The sequence below is a fragment of the Bos taurus genome, chromosome 11, assembly GCF_002263795.3.
Source record: "Bos taurus isolate L1 Dominette 01449 registration number 42190680 breed Hereford chromosome 11, ARS-UCD2.0, whole genome shotgun sequence".
Taxonomy (NCBI): domain Eukaryota; kingdom Metazoa; phylum Chordata; class Mammalia; order Artiodactyla; family Bovidae; genus Bos; species Bos taurus.
The window spans coordinates 27,137,291-27,161,707 of NC_037338.1; the positions used below are offsets into that span (position 1 = coordinate 27,137,291).

A 24,417-nucleotide genomic window follows, 5' to 3' on the forward strand; every position below is an offset into this window, starting at 1 on the left:
GTTTTTTCATTTCCATTCTCATTTTATAAAAGTCATCCAATATATGCTTCCTTAATAGTCCATTATGATTCCAGACAAGCCATTAGTGATCGTTTTAACAATATATCCTTACAAGATCGGGTATGTGTTGTAACAATATGTATTTACAAGACTGGGTCAATAATATGTAGTTTTTGAAGCTCTGTGGGTCCATATTTACCAAACAGTTTCTAATTGCTTTGAATAACTAAATACTCATTATGTGTATTTCAGAATACGAATGTCCTGGCTTGGCTGCTGCTTCTTTTCCCTCTATTCTCACCTCTCCCTCCCTTGATTCTCTCTCTCTTTTTTTTTCCCCCTCTTGCTGAGGAAATAAACTTCCCAAATTGGGAAGAAGAGACAATCTCTTAAGAGTATAAGCATATAAAGTAAGAACAGGGAAGTGTTGAACTGAGCTTCAGAGCTGCCCTAGAAGTCTGGCATTTGCTCATCTCACTGTGCTTAAGCTTGCCTGGAGCTCCAATCAGCAAGCAGTGGGCCAGAGCAGGAATGTCACATGTTGAGGGCTGATATTTAGGCACAAAGAGGAAGGTAAGTGCAGAGTGCCACCCCAGACTGTCAGCTTTAACTCTGAGCTGCTTTGCTTAGGAGCGGTCAAGTCAGAGCCCAGTCATTCCTTGAGCCTGGGTTTGCTGGCTTAACCATATTATGTCCCCGCATTGTTTATTCACTGTGTTGTGTTGGGGTCTATTGTTATTTAAGTGTTAATTGCTAAATGTTCCTTGTGTAATTGTTCTTTATGGGGGCTGTTCAGCTCTCCAAAATACTGCTGTTTTAGTTGTTTTTTTTTTTTAATTCAAGATTGCATGTATTTGTGTGTGTGTGTTGTGTGTGTCTTTCACTATAATATAGGTATATACACACTCACATATATTCTTCATTTACTTGTCTAACTGTTTTTGAAGGAATGAATGTGGATTAACAGTGTTATCCTTTCCTAACAATTATCTTTCGCTACTCTAGCTAGTTTAGTTCTAAAAGACAGCGCCATTGACAGGGGAAAAAAAGGGAACCTTCTCAGATTTTTCAGCTCAGCGGTGGTAATGTTGCAGTGAACACTAATGAGGGAACCCCCACTGGTTTGCCTGCTTTGTGACTTTTCTATTTCATAATTATTTTTAAAACGCAAAACGACATGAGGTAGCCTCGTCATGTCTCTACAACTTCCTGGTAGCGCCGTTCTTACTGCAGATGGCAATTTGTTCTTGTAACATATATATCTCTCTGCCCATTTTCATCTCATTTGTATGGGTTCTACCATTTCTTTTCTCTCTTTCAGGGACCTTGCTGTGTGTGAGCTAGGGGGTGGCATGACATGCTTGGCTGGGCTCATGGTAGGTCTTTTCTCAATTCCAATCCCATTCAGAGAGAGGAACAAAAGGAAAAATGTTCCAGGGCCTCCAACTGCTGGGTCAGAGAACCGTCAACAGCATCAGCTGCGGTCAAGCTGCCGGGTCTTGAGAGACCTTCTAGATTGACTTACTTTCGGATCATATTGATTTTATGGTTGCCTCGATGAGCAGAAACATTTTACCTCAGTGTAGTCAATATCGCTTGTTGTGACATTCCAGGCCTCGCGCAGTCTTTCTTCGCCATAGCAAAAGCATTTTTTTTTTCAGATTATAGTCCCATTTGCTAAGATACAGGAATAGCCCGGCAAATCACAGTTGGAGCACCATGATATAGCTGCTAATGTTTTGCCTGCATTATTACACCAACAAACATGATCCAGAGCGCTCAGTAATTAGATTCTTTTGAATTAGATTGGCCATTCAGGAACGTCGTTCCCCATTCTCTGGGTTCTGAGTCATGTATTCAGGAGATATTATGTAGCAGCACAGTGCATTAGACAAGTTTTTATGTCTCTACAAATAAAAGCATATTGTTACACTGATTGGCATTTGACAAACCTGTCGCTCTTACACAATGTGTCAGGGTTACAGCCCAATGTGCGAGCATGTCAAAGCTCACAAAAAAATTACCCTCACAAAGCCATCTGCCTGCAATGCAAAGTTATATGAAGGGCATCAGGCAGTCAGACAGAAGCAAGCTGAAAGGCAGAGTGACAGCCTTGTATGATGGCTCTACTAGATAAACAGAAGCCCACAAATGAAAGCCTCTCAGAATACCATCATCCGCTGTCACAATGCAATTACCGAACAGAATGATAGCAAGATAGAGGCTCCCGCAAATGGAATGATAAAAGTATTGACTGATTTGATTGAATGATTAAAATAATGCAGACATAAAATGAAAAAAGATTGAAGATTGTTACAGAGAAATAGGTGAGGAAGCATGATACTGAAGGCTTGTCACTCCTGTCTTCACTTCCACACAGACAAGCATATTTGCTCATTGTTTGCTGTGCTCCCCCTTTTTTTTTTTTCAGGTTGCTATTTCTGCAGATGTCAAAGAAGTTCTGTTAACTGATGGGAATGAAAAGGCCATCAGAAGTATCCTTATTCAGATAGAAAACGGGCTTGTTGTGCTCATTCCTTTTCCTCGGCTGAGTAACAATTGATATAAAGAAAGACAGCATGGGGTATTAAAAGAGAGTTCCCCCGATACACATGATAAGTAATTAAGAAAAAGTAGAAATATATGACATTCATTGCATACGACTATTTTTTTTTTAATTTCGGTGGATTTTTATACTTATTAAAGGAGCTTATGATTTGTGGACCACTCAAAGCAATACGAACAGTTGTTTCATAATAATTTTCAAGCACTCTTGTCCTTTTATTTTTATTGAAATTTGCCAGGATAAAATAAATGATTTAACATTTATTATATCGGCTGTTGCTTGCAAAAATTAACTTTCGGCTTCATGTTCCATTATTACCTTTCTTCTGTGTAGACCATGGATTTGTGTACCTACTCTAATTCCTGAGGAGTCCCCTGGATCTCCCCACTGGAAACAGCTATCAGTTTTTCATTATTTCCTTTTATTTAGGATCATAAAAGCTATCTCTTTTTTTTTCTGCTATGCTATTACAATTCAAACCCCATTATATTAGATTATGCTTTACTAATATGTACACAGAGTTCATGAAAATTGAACTGTAACTAAAAAAGCAAGCATAATTTGTGGCTACTTTAGCAATCGAGCTGATTTGTTCAGGGGCAGTTAACAGCCTTTAGAAATTGAGAGGAAAGGTGGAGGATATATTTGCTCTGGATTTTTTGGTGTGCTTTCTATTTACATTACGAAAGAGGCAATCTACTTATTTGAATTTTAGGCCCCTAAAATGCCAAAGCAGTGTTGATTTTTGTAAGAGGTAAGCATCTTACCTAGAGTTTATTTTTGAATTTTCTTTTTCTACCTCTGCTATATGATTTTTTTAAAATAAAATTTGCAGCCGCTCTATCAGCCTCTTCACACAGGAGGAAGGAGGTACCAGAAGCCCAGAAGCTAATATTGTTCAGCCGCACTTGTATGCTCTACAGAGCCCCACCCAGCTAATTGCCTGGCAGACTTTAAAAAAAAAAAAAAAACCAGGAAGGAAAAACAGCCAATCACAATCTTGGCCTTTCACACAAGGGAAAGAGATCACAAAAGGTGCTTCCTTTTTTAAAATGCAGGATTTTAATCATGATCTTCAGACTGTCGCAAGTTTCCTAAAATATTCCTGAAGATGAGCGATGTTGCTTCATTCACTGTGCTTTATTCTGAGTTCTTCCCTGCACTGTATCATTTCACTCTGCTCCTCCTCCACATGTCAGGGAACACAGAAAGCAACAGGAAGTCAGGTATGCTAGCTCAGCCCCAATGGATGTTTTTTGGGGGAAGAAAAAGCAGGATTATTGGGGAAGAGGAGGTCATTTTCACCACAGAAACTTCCAGATTGGGCCCAGCAACCTCAAATCAGCAGGTATCTTATTCAATAACATTGGAAACCGATTAGAACTTTTATCAAACTATGGGAAGCATCTGTGGTCAGTATGTAAATTTAATTGTACTAAAATTACTGTTGAGCTAAACTACAGAGCTTCCAAAGAAGGGAAGCCATGCTATTGTCATTAATTAATGCACCTTTGCTTTAAACAGCAAAGATGCCATGCCAGCTCTTGAAATCAGAGAGGAAATCTCAATTCTGTATTCACTCTGCCGGCCTTTCAAAGAAATGATTGGTACAGCCCCCTCCCAAGAAAATGGATTTTTAACATTTGGTCCTCAGAAGCTCAGCCCTGAGAGTGCTTTATTGTGCTGGGTTTTACAATGGGTTTAATATATCGGGGTGCCAAAGGGCAGGAGGGGAAGAACTTTACAATGTAGATAAAGTAGGTCCTTTCAGGATGCAGACCAAAACTGGTAGCGTGTTTTATTTCATCTCTTAGGACTTCCCTGGCAGAGTTCAGTTTTTATCATGTTGTTCTATGTTTGTGTGCCTTTTTCTGTTGTAACCAGATCTAATTTTTTTTTTTTTAATTAAGAGGAAAAAAGCATGCTTAAAGCCTTAAAATTTGGCAACATGTTTTTCCTGCTTTTAATACTAATGTTATTCTTGATTTACTAACAGAGCTTACAACTGGCATTCATGGTAAGCTGTTTTACTGAGTGAGGTTAATATGAATGAAGTTTTTTTTTTTTTTTTTCTATCTTTGTGCCCACTTTCTATGAGAAAAACGAATTCACTGAATCACATACTGTTGATGCATATAGATTGAAACAAACTCATTTAAAAATTACTGTTTACATCTTTCTTTTAAAATTTTAGGAAGCCTAAATTATATAGCAGTTGTAGGATATTATCCAAAAATTACTTTCTAAAAAGTAAAAGTGGATGTCAACAAAAAAAAGAGGGAGAAACATTGCCAGAAGCCAGAAAATCTCTAAGCAAAGCTGCTAATTATTCTTAATGGGCAAGATGAGCACATTAAGAAACAAATGAATACATCAGTGAAATGTAATTGAAAATCGACCTGGCAGTCGCACATCACATCTGAGTATTGGCCTGTATATTATTCTCATTATTTAAAAAATTATTTTTGTTTTTCTTGGATCTGAATTGAATGAATGCAACTGAACCTTACTTCCTAGTCTCTTAAGCTTCTAAGAGTCTGATTTTTAACCTTAAAAAAACAGCATTTTCTGATATTTCCTATTTATCATCTGTTATTTCTATTTTTTTAATACATGAGGCAATGAATGGAGACATTCTGAATCTTTATATCATAGAAGCATATCAACCAGTTGCAAGCTTATTTATTGTCTCCCTAAAACATATCAAATGGATTTGGCTATGTCTTCTAGAGCTCTCTACCTTGAACCTGGAAAGCTAGATGTGGATTTGAAATTTATAAGCGGAGATATCTGAAAAGAGATTAAGACTTGAGGGATAAGGGAATGTCATAAGTCCTAAATATTTTCTCATACTCATCGTTAGATGTCCCTGAGGTTCTCCTTGATCCTTAAACTGCATTACTGGGTTTAACCCATAGCCTCCCTAACTGAGAGCTGCCTCTCCCTTCAGATGCCATCTTATCTGTACCCAAAGGGGAAAACAAAGGCTAAATTGGAAATGAGATCATTTGGTTCATCCAGTTTTCAAATTATCCTGAAATCATATGAACTGTGTTCTCTTTCCTTTGGCACAGCCCTTTTAGTGTAATAAAGAAAGAAACCTCCAAGTGCCACAAGATACTCAATAAAGTCTGTAGTTGGTTTGACAATGACATAAGAATAGGGAAGAGAAATGGTATACTGAGTTATTATTGATGCTAAGACCTTTCCGAATTATAATGAACAGAAGTACAACACCTCAGATGAGCAACCCTCTCTGGTACCCTCACTAATTTGCCCAACAAAAGGACCCTGCCTTGACACATCCTTAGTGAACATCAGGCAGGTTATCTGCCAACTATGGCAATGCTTGACAATTCTGCCTCACGCTCCTAACCCAAGCATCTTATCCCCACAGTATGCACAGTCTAGATCATGATCTTGAGCTTAGGATTCTCCAAAAATGAATAAATCTCCTGTGCATTTTAAAGGAGATACCCCTGGCTTACAATATTATTTTATTTAACAGACTCCCTGACTTGAATAATTAATAAATTAAGCTTCATGTGGACTGTGCAGCCTGTGGATGGTTGAGGAATCATCCAGCCTCTCATCCTGGGCCCAGGCCCGTTCCTCCAATATCAGGGTCAGCTCTTCTTCTATATACTAGATAGGTCCAAAGTGCACTCCTCTGTGCCTCACGTTGGGTAGGAGCTCAACAAATAGCTTTGAAAATTAAATTGAAAGTAACTAACAAATGAAGCTAATTAATTAACTAAATGAATTAAGCCACTATTAACTGCATGACATTTCAAGTGCTAAAGATATAGCAGTGAACAAGACAGACCAAGCTCTGTTCTTGGAGGAACTGAGTATACTTTGGCTAGAGAACATTTATACATTTGAAAGACACTGAAAATCTACAGGGCAGAAGTTCTTTGATTCTTTCCAGTTATTTAAATCCTACAGTTAAAATGTTCATATAATTAGTTTTGAGCAACAGAGAAAGAAAATAAAGCTTACCTGCCAAAGCCTCACTCTAGTTACCCTCCTCAGCCTCTCATCCCTCCAGAGCTTTTGCCTGAATTATTGAAAAAGATAATAAATTGACATGATTTAGGCACCTGCTATGTGTCAGGCACCTACTATGTGGTATTCCAGTGAGCCTATAAAATAAGCACATTATTCCTATTCCGGAGATGGAGCTCTGAGAAGTTATTTTACCCAAATTTACATAGTTACTAAGTGTCAGAATGAGCACTGGAAGTCAGGATCATTTGACTTCATAGCTTCCCTGTCACGCTCATTAAACTGTTTCACCGAAAACTAGAAAGATTTTGTATCATCTTGCACTGGAAGAGAAGACTTCTCATCTATAAACTTAACAGTTGACATTGCTAACAGAGTTCAAAGCACCTCTAGATGGTACTCTCAATTCATGAGTAATAAGCACCTTCAAGAATATTTTGCAGCCTTTAAATTAGCAAATATTGCCACATCAAGCATTTTTAAAATTCTCCAGAGATCAAAATGAACAGGATTTATTTTATAATTTCATTGCTTCCTACCCTCATCTTTGACATGCAACGAAACTAAAGGTAGCAGAAACCAAGAAAATAATGCTTTGTGAAGCACAGTGTTATTATTATAAAAATACTTATACAATGCCAGTTCTCAAAATGTGTATCAGCTACTGATAAATATAATAATCACTAATTGTAGGAGGAGGCTAATATTGTAAACAAGATTTATATATAATTAGCTTAACTAATTAGTATATAACATACATATATAATTTGTTCAAATAACTACTATACATATATATTTTTTATCCTTAAATGTATATATATACTATATATATACTATATATTAGTTATATACTGTATATAACTAATATATAGTATTATGTATTAGTTATATATATAATATATATACTATATATTAGTTATATACTATATATAACTATATATTAGTTATATACTAATTAGTATATAACAAATATATATAATTTGTTCAAATAACTATTATACATATATATATATTTATCCTTAAATGTATATATATACATTTAAGGATAAAAATCAAATAAAGCAAAATTAAGATGGAGCCTCACTCTTGAACTATCCTTTGTTTGAAGAGAAAATCTAGTTATAGAATCCTGGTTTATTTTGGCCACAAGCATATATCCTGAATCTCGTCGAGAAGTCCACTTGCCAAGATGAGGAGCTTGAAGCCGATTGCTTTTTATCTATTTAATCAGAAATCACATTAAGACTTTCTTTGCACCCAGCACCTCCCACTGAAGTCTTCCAGAAGGTGGGTGCATTCAGAGAATATGATTTGGTCCATGCTGTTGAGCACTGTCCTGGACAGATTGACTCGATTTGATTGAATTTCCTTTATTACCCTGAACTGACACAGAAGAATGATAAAATCTATGATTGGACACAGCGCCAACCAGAGGAACCACCTGAAAACCTGACCTAAACTAAAAGGTGGGGCACAGAATATCAGGATATATCTTTTAAAGCAATATTTTAGTACATGATTGCCATTTTTTTTCCTCTTGGTACTTGTTTTAATATAAAAAACACCTCCTAACCCACAAAATATATTTCCTTCTCAGTTCTAAAAATAAAGCAGCCTAAATACTGCTGTGAATTTTTTCATTAAAAATTGCTTCTAGAATATAAATACATATGCTTGCTTCAGCCTGACCACCTGGAATCACAGGCTTATAAATTGTATAAAAGTATATAGTGTTAAGATGTTTACTAAAAATTATTAATAGGTTTTCCGAGTTATATAATTTAACTTCCCTGTGACTATTTCATAAAAAAGTATACCTCCACTAACAAAATAATATGTTTTGCTTGATAGATTGGTCATGTACTCATACGACGCTACAGGTGTGCCGGGCACATTACAGCGTGTGGTTTGGATGTCATGGAAACGCCGAGAAGGGTGTGGCCATCATGTGGGGGAGCTTAATCAAAGCCAGTTGTCAGTTGGCTCTTTACTAATTTAGTTCTCAGAATAAAGATGTCAGCTGTCCTTTTCTACAAGACATTTCATTTAGAAGACTTTCCTGAAATACTTTCTTCCTGAAATAGACAAAACTGTAGGCCGATGTGTCATTTTAGTTAATCAAAACAAGTAGGCAAATTAGTCTCTTTTATTTTTTTAATGAATGTAATTTAACGGTATTTAATTTGCATACAGGAAAGTTCACCGAGAAAAAAAAAAAAGAGTCTGCTTTATAGCACTTTTGTAAACCTCAACAAAGCCCTTCATTAGGAGACCTAATTGATTTTTCCTACCCACTCCCGCTATCACAGTACCTGCTTATTCACTCAGAGAAGAAATGGGTGTGCCTGGTGTTTCAAGCAGAGATTTAGGTTAAAGTGTCCCGTGGCTCTGTTCTTGCAGGGAGATCTTGGCCAGCGCTTGCTTCAAGCGTTCAGGAACTCTGTTTTTCTGAGCAATAGGGGAACGTCGCTCATCTGCTAGGTGCCCTCCCCATGGGCCCAGTTTAGTTCAGCTTGCAGCCTTCACTGGAATTTTTTAATTTCTTGTTTATTTAAACCTTGCCTTATTCCAAAATAGGGATTTTGAGGCTTCTTAAAGGGGCATCACAGACTCAATGGACATGAATTTGAGCAAACTCAAGGAGACAGTGGAAGACAGAGGAGCCTGGCGTGCTACAGTCCATGGGGTGACAGAGAGTCAGAAATAACTGAGGAACTGGAAAACAACAACACAGGGACACATAGACTATACCATATAAAATAAATGAGGAGGCAAGGGCAGTTAGACAGTAGAAAGCCAAGCAAACATCATGAAGGCAGGAAGAGAGCCAGTACAAAAAAGATAAGCCATGGGAGGGGCACTGTGGCTGTGCAGCTTAGATCACCCATTTGACTCTGAGTTGCACAGGGACCAGAGCAAAAAGAGAAAGAGGAGCAGTTACAAGATTGTTAGTGTCCAGAAGTTGAAGCAAAACTAGTTGATCTGAAGGCCAGTTTTTCCCAGTGTTGAAACCTGACATGATTTCTCCATGACGCTGGCACAGTGTGATGTAATGGACCAGCTCCTCAAAGCATGGCTTCAGTAAATATGGCTCCTTTTGTGCAAGTTCTTACATGCCAGCAGATGGCCAATGGCCAAACTGGAAGTCTGTAAAGATAATTCTCCAAAGGGCCTTTCACTGAACTGACTTTCTTCTTCAGTAATTATATTTAAAAAAAAAAATTTTTATGTAGACCCATTTTTAGTCTTTATTGAATTTGTTTACAATATTGCTTCTGTTTTATGTTTTTGGGTTGTTTTGACCACAAGGCATGTAGTATCTTAGCTTTCCACCCAGGGATTGAACCCACACCCCCTGCATTGGAAGGTAAAGTCTTAACCACTGGACTTCCAGAGAAGTCCTGGTAATGAGTTTTCACTCAAAGAGTCTCCAAGCTTTTCTCCATCTTTCTCTTTTCACTTTCCCCCTCCCAAGTCTTTCACTGTTGGCATTTCTTTAAGAGATTGGAAATAGTTCAACTTGGAGAGTCTCAGAAAACTGCCATTGCTCTCCTCACTGACTGAAAGAGGCTTCCCATGGGGCTTCTAGCTCTTTAGAGCAATCAGGGCCTAGCACCTAAGGTACAGTCATCTCCCTTGACCAGTACCTATCACGCTGGGCCTTGTCAATGTGCTCCCTGAATGTCTATTTCACAGGTGATAAAGCTACAGTCCAGGGAATTAAAAGAGCTTGCCTGTGGCAGGAAAGTCAGCATTTGGTTGCAGAGTCAGTGCTAGACCGGTCTTCTCTTTCCTCACACACTACAAGCTGTTTTCACCCAGGGGATCCCATGTATGACTGGGGGGAGTTGGTTGACAGTCACTGCAGAAGCTTTCTTAACTGTGTCCTGTAGATGTGAGAGACATCATCGCAAGGAATCAGAAGGCTGGTGTGTTTAAGACTGGGAACATATCAAGCTGGTAAGATACCTTTTTGTCTTGAAACACTCTGGTTAAAACTGCTTTTCTCGGTACTATGGGTGATTATTAAAACCATTTATTAAGCACTTGCTGTGGGTCAGGCACTGTCTTAAGCACTTTAAAAGTATCTTATTTAATGCTCACAATCTGTAATGAAGCAGGCAGGCATTTTCATTATCTACAAATAATAGATGAGAAAAATGAAAGATAGCTATGTTAAACACTGTGTTGAGGATGATTTAAGGATTGAGAGAGTACACTATGAGGTTGGGAGAAGCCCAGCCTGGGACCTCCTTGTGAATGGGTCTGTTTCACTGGTGCTCAACCTGGGGGGGTGGGGAAGTGGCGGGGGAGGCAGTTTTCCCCCTGGGGACTTCTTTACTGTTATAATTGGGATAAGACAGTGGCTACTAGAATCTAGCCGAAGGAGGCCAGAGATGCTACTAAGCATCCTCCAATGCTCAAGACATCCCACCACCACACCCAACAAAGAATTCTCTGGCTCAAAATGTCAATAGTACCAACACTGAGAAACCCTGTTCTATTTTATGGTTTCAAACTGGTCTAGGTATTCATTCCCTAAACAGAAGTTTCTCCTTCTTATCGAAACTAGGAGAAATGCTTATGCTTAACCAAAGCAACGCTACTATGATGCTACATTTTAAGTTTGCCCTCAAGTAATGAATATCCATTTAGTAGTTTTCACAAGAAGTATCTGTATCTGTGCATTTTTCTTTTACGTGTTTAACCACAGACATTACTGGGAGAACAGTCTTAAGTTTGAAGTAATTCTTTAATTACTGTTAAATCGTCATTCTTTGACATTTTGAGTTTTCTCCATCTGAGGATGCTTTCCCACCCCACACTCTGCTCAGCTTGGGGGAAAAAGAAAAGGTGGGTGAACAGCTGCTGCTGCTATTTAGTTGCTAAGTGGTGTCTGACTCGTTTGCGACCCCATGGACTGGAGCCCACCAGATTCCTCTTTCCGTGGGATTTCTCAGGCAATACTAGAGTGCTGATACTAGGGTTGCCATTTCCTCCTCCAGGGGATCTTCCCAACCCAAGGAATGAACCCATGTCTCCTGTCTGGCAGGTAGATTCTTCACCACTGAGCCATTAGGAAGCCCAGGTGAACAGCAACAATGCTTAAAAATTAAAGTGTAAAACATACGGGATGTGGACATGGAGTAGCAATAACTTTTTTTTCTCTTATATTAGCTGGTGAATGTAATGTGTCCATATTTATTTTTTTTAATGTGATATTAGAATGTTCACAGTAGGCCGATGGCATGGGGGCAGTATGCTCTGTGTTTCTCAAATAAATGAACAACCAGTTCTGTTTCCAGTAGGTTTCCAGTAGGTTCAGAAAAACAGCACTCTATTACTTGGGTACTCTTCATTCTTAGGCCAGCTTTTATTTCACAGTGCAGACTGCCATACCCTTCTGTGGAGGACTTCATTTTTGGACGTGATTTTCAACCTGGTCTTTTAGTTATCAATCAAAAGCACATTTTCTGTGTTGTCCTCATTTACATTTATTTAATGCTTAAGGTCATTTGTGACCATTTGAGTGTATTTCAGCATATGGAATCAGGGAATAATAGATTTCAGCATCATGCTGTGAAGAGAGATTGTGTTTTTACAAGACATAATGTTGTTTACTGGGTGTTAATAATCACTAATTAATAAACATATCTAGAATTCTAAAATGTTGCATTTTGGTGGAATAAAAATGTCAAGTGTTTAACTTATGGAGTGCAGTAGTATTTTCTATATCCCTTCATAAAATAATGAAGTTACATAAAGAAGCAAAATGTTATTGTTCAACACAGGTTATATCCAAAATGCCTTTGTTTCTGTTTGGTGTTCTCAAAAAATACTATTTCTAATATATGATTCTGAGATGTACCTGGACATATAGTCTATATGGCAGTAGTCATACAGGGACATCCAAGAAGAGGAGATTTTTTTTTTTCTGTCTTTATTTCATATTCATTGTGGTCAGTTTCTTCTCTTTTAAACCACTGTAAGCATTTTGTCCAAAGTCTACGAAAGCACTTTGCCAGAAAGCAAGTGAATGAGTCAGTCTTTGAAATGCCTTGATCTCATATTAAGGAGCTACTTGACCACTTAACCTTCAAGAAGCTAAGAGGAAACTGCCAACCAAGGATGCAATAATCAGCATCCCCTGTATCCACTGCTTTCCCACCCATAACCAGTACAATATGATGAAAGCGTTAGCTCCATGCGAGACGAAATAAAAGGAAATCATTCACAAAAGAGCTAAGATATAGTTCAATATTCTTTTTTAGTGCCTCAATGCATATGCAGAATTTCTTCTCCAAATTGGAGGTGTGGAATAACAGTAGCGACAGATAGCTAAGAGGTATTTACCATAGCTATAAAGCCCACACGTGAGCCAAATATTTCTGCTATTAAAAAGCACTTCAAAGCTTGACATGAAGTTTGTAACAGCTGAATGTCTCCTGTGACTTCATTTGCAAGGAAGATGTAAAAGCAGAAAGGAAAATCGTGATATGAGAACCGTGAACCTAGGAACTGGTGTTTTTAAAAAAAGAACTATAAAGCGATCCAGAAATTTGACAGGCACCCCAAGCTCCTGTTCCCTCTGCCCTGCAATTGTCTCAGGAACCAGCATTCCTCCTGTGACCAGCCTTTTCCTACAGGGCAGACCCAGGTGGGGTGGGGCCCAAAACTTACATTGAGGGTCCTCTTTGGGAGGATGAATTCTATTAAACCTTATTTTGGCAAATTGTATAGAAGCAACGACCACATGAACCCATCACTAGGGCTCCTTGTGGGCCTGGGGAGGGGCCTGTGGGGGGGAGGGGGGTCTCAATATTTAGGCATCATTAGCTTGACAGTGGGAGAAGGCAATGGCACCCCACTCCAGTAGTTCTGCCTGGAAAATCCCATGGAGGGAGGAGCCTGGGAGGCTGCAGTCCGTGGGGTTGCTAAGAGTCAGACACAACTGAGCGACTTCACTTTCACTTTTCACTTTCATGCATTGGAGAAGGAAATGGCAACCCGCTCCAGTGTTCTTGCCTGGAGAATCCCATGGACGGAGAAGCCTGGTAGGCTGCAGTCCATGGGGTTGCACAGAGTTGGACACGACTGAAGTGACTTAGCAGCAGCAGCAGCAGCAGCAGCTTGACAGTAAATCTACTCCTGCTGTCGTAACCACCAGTAGCCTTGCCTAGAATAATGCTCTTGCCTTCCAAACTCTTACTCCCTCTGTTCCATTTTAATGCAAGTGTGACTGTTGCTCACAAGTATGATCGCTCAACTGGAAAGATATGTTTGCAAAAGCCTGGAAGCTTTAGGCCTGGCTAAAAGATGTAGGATGCACATTTGTGAAGGATATAGCCATTGCCTCTCAAAGATCTGAATATAGTCATTTGATGGTTCATTCACTGGTCCATCCATGCAGCCATCTATCAATTTAACTAATATGCCCAAAGTATTCTGCCTGTGAGAACATAAATACAAAGTTATAGCGAATAACTCTTGAGCAAAGAAAGTCATGCCACTAAATATAGCTAGAGTTTGGTGAAAGAGCAAGGATATTTACAGCTTCTCAATTGTTAGGTTTATCTGAAGCTGTCTTCAAAACTGTGACTGTCTAATAAAGAACCATTCAGAACTTCTGATGTCTGCATATTTCTAGGTGTTCCAGAATTAGTGAATGGCGTCATTCTCCAGTTAATAGTAATTAACAGTTACAATATTTTTAAAAATTGATTAAATATACCCTGCTGTGATATTAAAAGTAACTTTCTACTTAAGAAGAGAGTTTATCTTTGTGTGCAAATTGCTAGTGAATTTAGACCTGTGACTTTTTTATTATTCTTTGATAAACCATTAATTTTAGTAAACTGTGGAATTCATAATAACTTTTAAGTCTTTTATAGCCTAAATTTTACCTTTATGTGGGCCCCCAGGATTGGCTATTGGCTCCATTGCCCTGCTACTTTTTAAGATCTGTATCTTCTCGAGGTTCATTTTGCTTTAGAGATTAAATTGGGGATGTGAAAAATGCTTTAAGAATATAAATTCCAACCAAGTGGGATGAAATTGCTACCTTTTCCCAGCCTTCTGCAGTCTTCTCTCACTCTCCTCACTCTCTTCATTCAATGTAGAATTCATCTTCATTCATTTCACTGTTCCCTAACATACATCCTCTCCTTGGGTCACCCAAACCTCCTCACTCTCCTCTAGCACATTGGGTTTTCCTCATCTCTAGTCTTTTCCAGTCTTGTTCCCCTTTTCCTTATCCATATAAATCCTTTCTTCTGGGCTTCCCTGGTGGCTCAGTTGGTAAAGAATCTGCCTGCAGTGCAGGAGACCCGAGTTCTATCCCTGGGTCAGGAAGATCCCCTGGAGAAGGGAACAGCTGGCTATCCACTCCAGTATTCTTGCCTAGAGAATTCCATGGACAGAGGAGCCTGGCGGGCTACAGTCCATGGGGTTGCAACTTAATTACCATTTCCCCCTGCTTTCTCAGACTATGTCAGCTTGCCCTAACCTTTGCCCTCTTTTAACTTCTATTGGCCTTAGAATCATCCCCCAGAAAACATGGCTTCAATTCAGTTCAGTTGCTTAGTCATGTCTGCCTCTTTGCAACCCCATGAACTGCAGCACGCCGGGCCTCCCTGTCCATCACCAACTCCCGAAGTCCATCCAAACCCATGTCCATTGAGTTGGTGATGCCATCCTACCACCTCATCCTTTGTCATTCCCTTCTCCTCCTGCCTTCAATCTTTCCCAGCATCAGGGTCTTTTCAAATGAGTCAGCTCTTCGCATCAGGTGGCCAAACATGGCATATTCTCTCATTATTCAAAGTGTGTTGTTTATTTTCATGTACATTGTTTCATTCATTTTTGGGGTAATTATTTTGATCACCTTCTCTCTGTCAACTACTGTTCTCAGTTGCTAGAGATGTAGTGATGAATGAAACTGAGAAAGTCCATGCCTTCTTGGAGTTTGCATTCTGGGAAGAACTTAAAGGCAAGAACTCTGCTTAATATATTTTATATTCCCTGAAGCAATTAGTACACTTTATCCCTATTACATGAAAGGTTTTAAAGTTTGTATTTGGAGCACACTTTGAAAGATAAAATAAATGACATGATAAATGAAAAACAGGGTAAGACATGAATCTGTAAAGATTATGGAACCAAGCAATTTTTAGTAGAAGGAAGTCAAGCTCAAGAGATTGAGACATCATTTATGTATCAGATAGCTGACTTTCATTTCAGGATAGGCTTCTTTTCAGGCATGCACACGCAGCATCTGTAGACACACTGACATTGTGAGTAGGCATTTATCTGTCCTTTGTCAAGTTGAAGAGGACGGTTAGAAGAAGGTAACTGAGATAAGGAAGCTGAAGGCTCTCTTTAAGAAATTTTCTGATAAAACATACCTGTTAGTGAGTTTTGCTAGAATTACAGTAACAGAATCTCAAGAACCGCTGAGAATTATAGAGGTGGCACAGTCCTGTTTCCATCTGTTGCTATCTTGGATATGGGAAGATGAAAGTACTAAGTGTACATCCTATTACTAACACATTTTATTTGCTTAATACATTATAGAAGGGCTCATATCCCTTTTGTACTGAACAAATAAGCTCCCACAGAGTAAATGTTAATAACCTAGTTTTGATATTTTAGTAGAGTTAGTTCTCCTTTTTGTGGGCTTTTTTGTGTGTGTATTTGAGACTTTTGTGGGCTGGAGAAGGGAAAGGCTTCATTGGATCATTGAAAAAGCAAGAAAGTTCCAGAAAAACATCTACTTCTGTTTTATTGACTATGCCAAATCCTTTGACTGTGTGGATCACAACAAACTGTGGAAAATTCTTCAAGAGATGGAAATATGAGACCACCTTACCTGCCTCTTGAGAAACTTGTATCCAGGTCAAGAAACAACAGTTAGAACCAGACATGGAACAATAGACTGGTTCCAAATTGGGAAAGGAGTGTGTGAAGACTGTATATTGTCACCCTGCTTATTTAACTTCTGTGCAGAGTACATCATGCGAAATGCTGGGCTAGATGACACAAAGGCTGGAATCAAGATTGCTGGGAGAAATATCAATAACTTCAGATATGCAGATGATATTTGAGTCAGGGTCACAAATCTCAGATTTGTTGACTTATTCTTGGGAAAGCAGGAAAAGGCTATGTGTGTGTATGTATACAGCAGTGTCACACTCCACAGCTTCAGAAAGCACTTTTTTCATATCTCTGCTATTAAGGCAAAGCTCCCTGAACCTCATTTTTCTGTGTGCTCAATTGGTTTAAAATGAGGCAATCAGTATTAGAATATTTTGCTCCATCGTGGTGTTTTTTTTTTTTTTTTTAGTTACTCATGAAATGAAAATGAAATACTCTCAAATGAAACACCCTAATGGCAGAAAGAGAAGAGGAACTAAAGAGCCTCTTGATGAAGGTGAAAGAGGAGAGTGAAAAAGCTGGCTTAAAACTCAACATTAAAAAAACTAAGATCATGGCATTGGTCCCATCACTTCAAAGCAAATAAATGGGGAAACAATGGAAACAGTGACAGACTTTATTTTCTTGGGTTCCAAAATTACTGTGGACAGTGACTGCAGCCTCAAAGTTAAAAGATGCTTGCTCCTTGGAAGAAAAGTTTTGACAAACCTAGATGGCATATTAAAAAGCAGAGACATTATTTTGCTGACAAAGATCCATATAGTTAAAGCTATAGTTTTTCCGGTAGTCGTGTATGGATGTGAGAGTTGGACTATAAAGAAGGCTGAGAGCCAAAGAGTGATGTTTTTGAACTGTAGTGTTGGAGAAGACTCTTGAGAGTCCTTTGGAATACAAGGACAGTCAATCCTAAGGGAAATCAATCCTGAATATTCATTGGAAGGACTGATGCTGAGGCTGACGCTCCAATAATTTGGCCACCTGATACAAAGAGCCAACTCATTAGAAAAGACCCTAATGCTAGGAAAGATTGAAGGTGGGAGGAGAAGGGGATGACGGAGGATGAGATGGTTAAGTGGCATCACTGACTCAATGGAGATGAGTTTGAGCAAACTCCAGGAGATGGTGAAGTACAGGGAAGCCTGATGTGCTGCAGTCCAAGGGGTCGCAAAGAGTTGGACACAGCTGAGCGCGACTGAGCAACAACAAATATCTACAGAGCAAATTTTCAGAAGTGGACTTTGTCTATTCATACAGCCTTATCAAACTGTGTAAACTACTAAAGTTTGTAATATATTTTCATATCTATAAAAACTAGTCTCTTCCCATTATTCCTTCTTCCTAGAATATTCTAAAATCATGTTGTATTTGTATTATGGTGGTATTTTAATTTTGACTGAAAAAATATATATAAATTAATTTACTAAGATGCTGCCTTATGACTGACTCTGAATCTTCTATTCAAGAACAAGTAGTTTTCTTTTTAAGCTTTTTTAGGTGTTTCACTAGCATTTAAAATGTTTCATTTCTAAGTTTATTTTTAGAAACTACCTTTTTCTATTTCTTTTATAAATGAAGTCTTTTCTTTCATTATATTTTCTATTATTTTACTTGTATGTGTGTATATAAAGAAAGCTATAGGGTTTTGTCTAGCAAATGTTTAGTCAGTTCAACGAGTTATTACTTCTAATACCTTGTCAACCTAGTCTCTTGAATTTTCCAAATAAACAATCACATCATTTGCAAATGATGAGACTTTTTACTTCTTTCTGATTCTTGTATCTTTTTTCTTCTCTTGTATAATTTTATTGGATTAAAAAAAAATCCCAGAATGATATTAAATAATATGTTTGAGTCTAACTTTGTTGGGAATCCTCTAGTATTTCACCATTAAAGGTGCATTAGCCTATGAGTTGAAAAAGAAATGATATTTTTATCTTTGTAGGGAATTTTCTATTGATTCCTGTTTTTAAAAGATTTTGTCATAAATCCATATGGAGCTTTAGCTGATGCCTTTTCAGCATGTATAGAGATGATCAGATTGTTTTTCTTAAATCACTGTAAGCTCTACAGATGATTCTGATACTGACGTTTGAGACCTGCTGCTCCAGGTTATCACTCCTCTGTTTCTAGACTGACTTTAAAGCTGATCCCATCCTCTTGTTCTGTGTTTTTGTTTGCAATTAAATAGACAAAAAAATTACTTCGGAGTCCAGAAGGTTTGCCTAACGTTTGAACCCCCTACTGGGCTTCCCCGGTGGCGCTAGTGTTACATCCCTGGGTCAGAAAGATCCCCTGAAAGAGGAAATGGCAACCTCCTCCAGTATTCTTGCCTGGGAAATCCCACAGAAAGAGGAGCCTGGTGGGCCACAGTCCCTAGGGTCACAAAGAGTCAGATACCACTGAAGCAACTGAGCACACAATCAGGAGCCCCCTATGTTGGTGACCAGTGCATTCTACGCTGGTTAAGGAGGACTGGTAAACTGTTTTGAGATTTCAGAATGAAAGACACATTGATAGTTTTACTAATTATATTTTCCATTTCAAATATCTCTGATTCTATGATTATGACTAGTACAACTTGTGTTATGGATTTCAATGGAATAAAATGTAATTTAGCATCTGCTACACATAAGGCACTGTGATGGGCTCATCAGGGGTTACAAAGATGAGTAAAGTGAAGTCTGCCTTAGGAAGCTCAAGATATGCAGATGAGAGGTAAACACTTGCCAGTCATCAAGATATAAGACAAAGCCTGCTCTCTCATTGGGTCAGTCACTCTGCTTAAGTATTAAGACACAAGCAGCCAATTCAAGGTGAGGACATCTGAGAAAGCTTTTTATAAAGGAGGTGGTGGATGGGCTTTGGTGTAGCGAATGAAATGCAAGTGAAGAAAAACAGCTAAAGAGGGCATTCTAGGTATGAAAAGCGGGGAGGACACAGTCAAAGGCATAGAAGTAGGAAAGATATGTCCAGGCAAATGTAGTTACCTGGTGTGATGAATGGGAAGAGGCCAACAGAACATTTCAGAAGTCATTGCACTGGGGCAGAAGGGGAGGTGAATGGGACATAGCCTCTAAATGGACTTGTGAGGTGTGGGGCAAGATTCTATTTGTTGATTTGACTGGGGTTACAGGGGTACTTGCCACATAATAATTAGTTAAGGCATGTATTTGTTTCATGGTTTTCTCTCTCGGTGTTTTATTTTACAATAAAAAGAGTTTTCTGTTTGTTTGTTTCTCTTTCAAAGGCTTCTTAGTGATTCCAGAGAAAGGGAAAGAGGTAGTCCCAGCCTGAATGAGAATGGAAAATGCTGAACAAATAGGGAACCCATTCTAGAGAAGCTACTGGGAGTGGGAAATAAACTGGAAGAGTAGTCATAGACAGCAGTCTGGAACATGCTACATTGGAGGTGGTTGTAGAACATAAATATGTATTTGCTTTGTGACAGTAAGTAACACATGGTGAAGAATAAAGGTTCAAATCTCAGGAAAATGTTGTGCTAGAGGATCTGGAGATCAAAATCAAGAGATAAGAGTAGAAATGGAAACTGGAGAATCAGAAGAGAAGATAGCCAAGGATACAACCTTGGGAAATGACTATGTTTCAGGAGCAGAGTCATGGGGAGCCTGGAAGGGATACTGAGAAAGGACTGGAGACAAGAAGGCTGGTTCAGGGTGGGACCGTGCAAGGTGGGAAGCAAGTCCAGGAGAGAATTTCAAGGAGAGGGTGATCAGCAATGTCAGCTGCTGAAGATTGCTGGAGGTCAAGCAAACTGCAGAGCAGTTCCAGTGACTGTTGTGAGAAAGGTCGTATTGCCAGGGCAGGTGAAGTAATGAGAATAGGCTATTCCTGCAAAATGTTGATGGCAAAGGGAAAGAGAAATAGGATGTGGACTAGAGGGAAGCAGAGTTGCTGGGAGAGGTGGGCATGTTGGCAGGCATGGCACAACAGCTGAGGAAGAAGAAATGAATGTGATGGGGCCCAGCATTGGACGGGATAAGGGCCTAGAGTAGTACTTCTCAAAGTAAAGCCCCCAGACCAGCAGCCTCAGCATCACTTGGAAATTTGTTTGAAATGCAGATTCTCAAGCATCTCAGTTTGTTTCACTTCAGACATACTGAATCAGAAACTCTGGCATTGAAACCCAGCGCTCTGTATTTTAACAGACTTTCTGAGGATTCTGATACACATCCAAGTTTGCAAACCTCTGCACTCAGAGGAAAGAGGAGGAGTGACATTATCCTGCACGCAGGTTGGGAGTGGATTCTCTTTGAAAGGATGAGTGGCCCTACTTCCTTTGTGACAAGAGGAGAGAGAAAAGATAAAGAAGAGGAAAAGATGAAGAAGAGGGAAAAGTGGTATCAGCTAATCTCAGGCTCTCAGTAAGGTCATCTACTGAGAAATTTTTTTCAGTGTGAATTTTTGATCACAGGGTGAGAGTCCTGTTAGAAATTGACTTGGCTCTGCATTTCAGGTTGAAACTCCAACCTCAAAGCCAGAATGAAAAGACATAAGTTAGGGCAAGAGTAAGGGAAGGGAAACTGATATTTATTGAGCACCCATAATACACTTGTATTACTCTTATCTCATTCAATTCATTATCATCATAGAATGCCACTCTTACTGTCTCTTTTTTATATTTGAGGGCAGTGATATTCAGAGCATCTCTCAGCCTGACTGGCTTGTGAGGGAGCTAGTATTTGAACTCAGAGCTTCTGAGCTATGAAGTCCAGTATTCTTTCTATTGTACTGTACTGTTAGACTCAACAGGTTTGACATGCTTATAAATATTAAGATTGTTAAAGCATGTGTCCTGTAATGATTATTGATTTTCTGTTTCTATCTATAAAATGGTACTTTGCTTTGTAATTCATTTCAAACAGAAAATTTTTATATTATGATGAAATAAAATGGAGACACATACATTTTACTTTAGTGTCAATTACAAGTAACGCATTGACATGATTTGGGTGTTTGATAAAACCGTCTTTACATGTCTTTACCTATGATTGTTATACCTTAGATTGTAAGCTCATATAGGCAAGGGACCCAGTTATATGTATGTATATATACCCTGCTGTCTTTCAGAAAGCATGTCTTTTAAAATTTTTAACTGTTTCATTGTGGTAAAATTGAAATCCAGTAAACTGTATGTATAATTTTATAGGTTTGAAATTTTTATACACCCCTGAAACCATCACCATAAATGAAATACTGATCATGTCTTATCAGCCCCTCCTTTCTGACCCTTGAAGTTCCCTCCCTCTCCAGGAAACCACTGATTTGCTTTCTTTTATTATATGTTAGTTTATATTTTCCAAAGCTTTAAATAAATGAGATCATTCAGTATGTGCTTTTCCCCTCAGTGTCCTTTCAGTCAGCAAAATTATTTTGAGATCACCTGTGTTGTATCAGTGTATCCATAGTTCTTTCCACTTTGTTTCTGAGTAGTCTCCCACTGTATGGCTATACCTCAATTTTTTTTTTAATCCTTTCACCCACTGATGAACTCTGAATTGTTGCCAGTCTGGGGCTGTTACAAGTAAACCTGTTCTGAACACTTATGCACATGTATGGTTAGATGGATGTGTGTTTTGTATGGGTATATCCTTTCACTTCTCTAGAATAAACACCTAGAACTGGAACAGCTAGCTCTTAGACAAGCATAGATTTAACTTTTAAAGGGAACTGCCAAACTGTTTTCCAAAGTGGTTGTATCTTATATTCCCCTCAGTGGCATCAGAGAGTCCCACTTTTTCACATTGTCATCGCCTCCCAGTGTAGTCAGTCTTTTAATTATAGCCCTTCTAACACGTATATAGTGATAATCTCATTAGGGTTTTAACTTGAATTTCCCTAATGACTAATGATGTTGGGTATCTTTTCATGTACTTATTTGCCACTTATATATCTTATTTGGTGAAGTATCTATTCGAATGCCTTACTTACTTTTTTTTAAAAATTGGGTTGCTTGTTTTCTTATTGTTAACATACCTGGAGTTCTTTATATGTTCTGGATATAAGCTCTTTATCAAATACTTGATTTGCAAAAATATATGCTATTTTCTCCCAGCCTGTAGCTTGTCTTTCCATTCTCTTCCTGGCATCTTTCAAAGTGCAGAAATTTTTAATTTTAACAAAGTCTAATTTACCAATGTTTTCTTTTGTGGATCATGCATCTTGTATCATATCTAAGAAATCTTTTCTTAAGCTAAGGTTACAAAGATTTTCTCTAGTATTTTCATCTACAAGGTTTATAATTTTAGGTTTAACATTTAGGCTTCTGATCCATTTTAAGTTGACCCATTTCACATCCATATGATGTGAGATATGGATTTAAGGTTTTTAAATATGGATATCTAATTATTAAAGCACTATTTGTTGAAAATACCCCCTTTGTCCACTGAAATACTATTTCATATTTTATGCTATTATAAATGGTATTTTAAAAAATATTATTGTAAATGGTATGGAATTAGAAATTCAAATTTTCAATTATTTTGTTGTTTGTATAAATACAATGAAATTTTGTATATTGATCTTGTATCCCATAATTGTTTTAAACTCACTTATTAGTTCTTCTTACTTTTCTATTTCATTGGATAGTCTACATAGATGATCATACTGCCCACTAATAAAGACAATTTTACTTCCTCCTTTCCACTCTTGATGCCTTTTTTGCCTTGCCTTATTGCACTGGCTAGAGTCTCTAGTGAAATATTGAATCGTGAGAGAAAACATCATTTTCATGTTGCTGATGTTAGGTAGAAAGCATCTAGTCTTTCACCATTAAGTATGATGTTGGTTGTTGGTTGGTTGGTTGCTTAGTCATGGATGACTCTTTTGTGGCCCCCCAGACTGTAGCCCACCAGGCTCCTCTGTCCATGGGATTTCCAAGGCAAGGATACTGGAGTGGGTTGCCATTTTTGTCTCCTGGAATCTTCCCAACTCAGGGACTAAACCTGCATCTCCTACATTGTAGGCAGATTTTTTACTGCTGAGCTGCTGGGGAAGCCCAAATGTGATATGATGCTAGCTACAGATTTTTCATGGATAATCTTCTTCAGGTTAAGAAAGTTCCCTTCTTTTCTTTGGTTGCTGAGAATTTTCGTCAGAAATAGATATTCAACTTTGTCTAGAAATAGATATTCAACTTTGCAGTGGATTTTCTGTAATTATTGAAATTTTCGCATTTTTCTAGTTCATATATATGATGAATTATATTGATTAATTTTGAAATATGAAACCATGTTTTAAACTTTAAACCATAAACTTTCTTTCATTCCCTCACTTGATCAACCTGACTTGATCATGATGTATATAACCTGACTTGATCATGATGTATATATGATATAGTTATTTTGGTGGTTGCTTTAGGTTTTATAGTACAATCTATCCTTAAATGATATACCACTTCATCTATACTATAAAAACTTTATAAAAGTATACTTTTATTACTCCCTTCCCAGTCTTACACTATTATTATTCTCTATTTTATTTGTTCATATGTTATAAACCCCACAATACTTGTTTAACCAGTCAACTATATTTTTAAGACAGTTAATAATAAGAAAAGAATTATATATTTACTCAGATAGTTATAATTTATAGTTCTCATCCTTCCTTTCCACAGATCCATATTTTGGATCTGGTATTGATTTTTCTTCTACCTAAAAGACTTTCTTTACACTTTTTGTAGTACAGATCTGCTGGTGATTAATTTTTGCAGCTTTTGTATGTCTGAAAACATCTATTTCACCTTAAAATATATATATATCAGATGACCATTATATCTACTACTGCAGGCAGGAATCCCTCAGAAGAAATGGAGTGGCCATCATGGTCAACAAAAGAGTCCGAAATGCAGTACTTGGATGCAACCTCAAAAACGACAGAATGATCTCTGTTCG

General features: G+C 38.1%; 1 protein-coding gene across 1 annotated transcript in view; it reads left to right on the forward strand.

Annotated features, from left to right (window-relative positions):
- CAMKMT (calmodulin-lysine N-methyltransferase) overlaps positions 1 to 24,417 on the forward strand; it is a 427,562-nt gene that overhangs the window by 365,577 nt on the left and 37,568 nt on the right. The window contains exons 5-7 of the mRNA NM_001105641.1: positions 1,322 to 1,376; positions 2,432 to 2,495; positions 10,468 to 10,534. Coding sequence (NP_001099111.1) covers positions 1,322 to 1,376; positions 2,432 to 2,495; positions 10,468 to 10,534 — 186 coding nt within the window. The remainder of the gene's footprint in view (positions 1 to 1,321; positions 1,377 to 2,431; positions 2,496 to 10,467; positions 10,535 to 24,417) is intronic.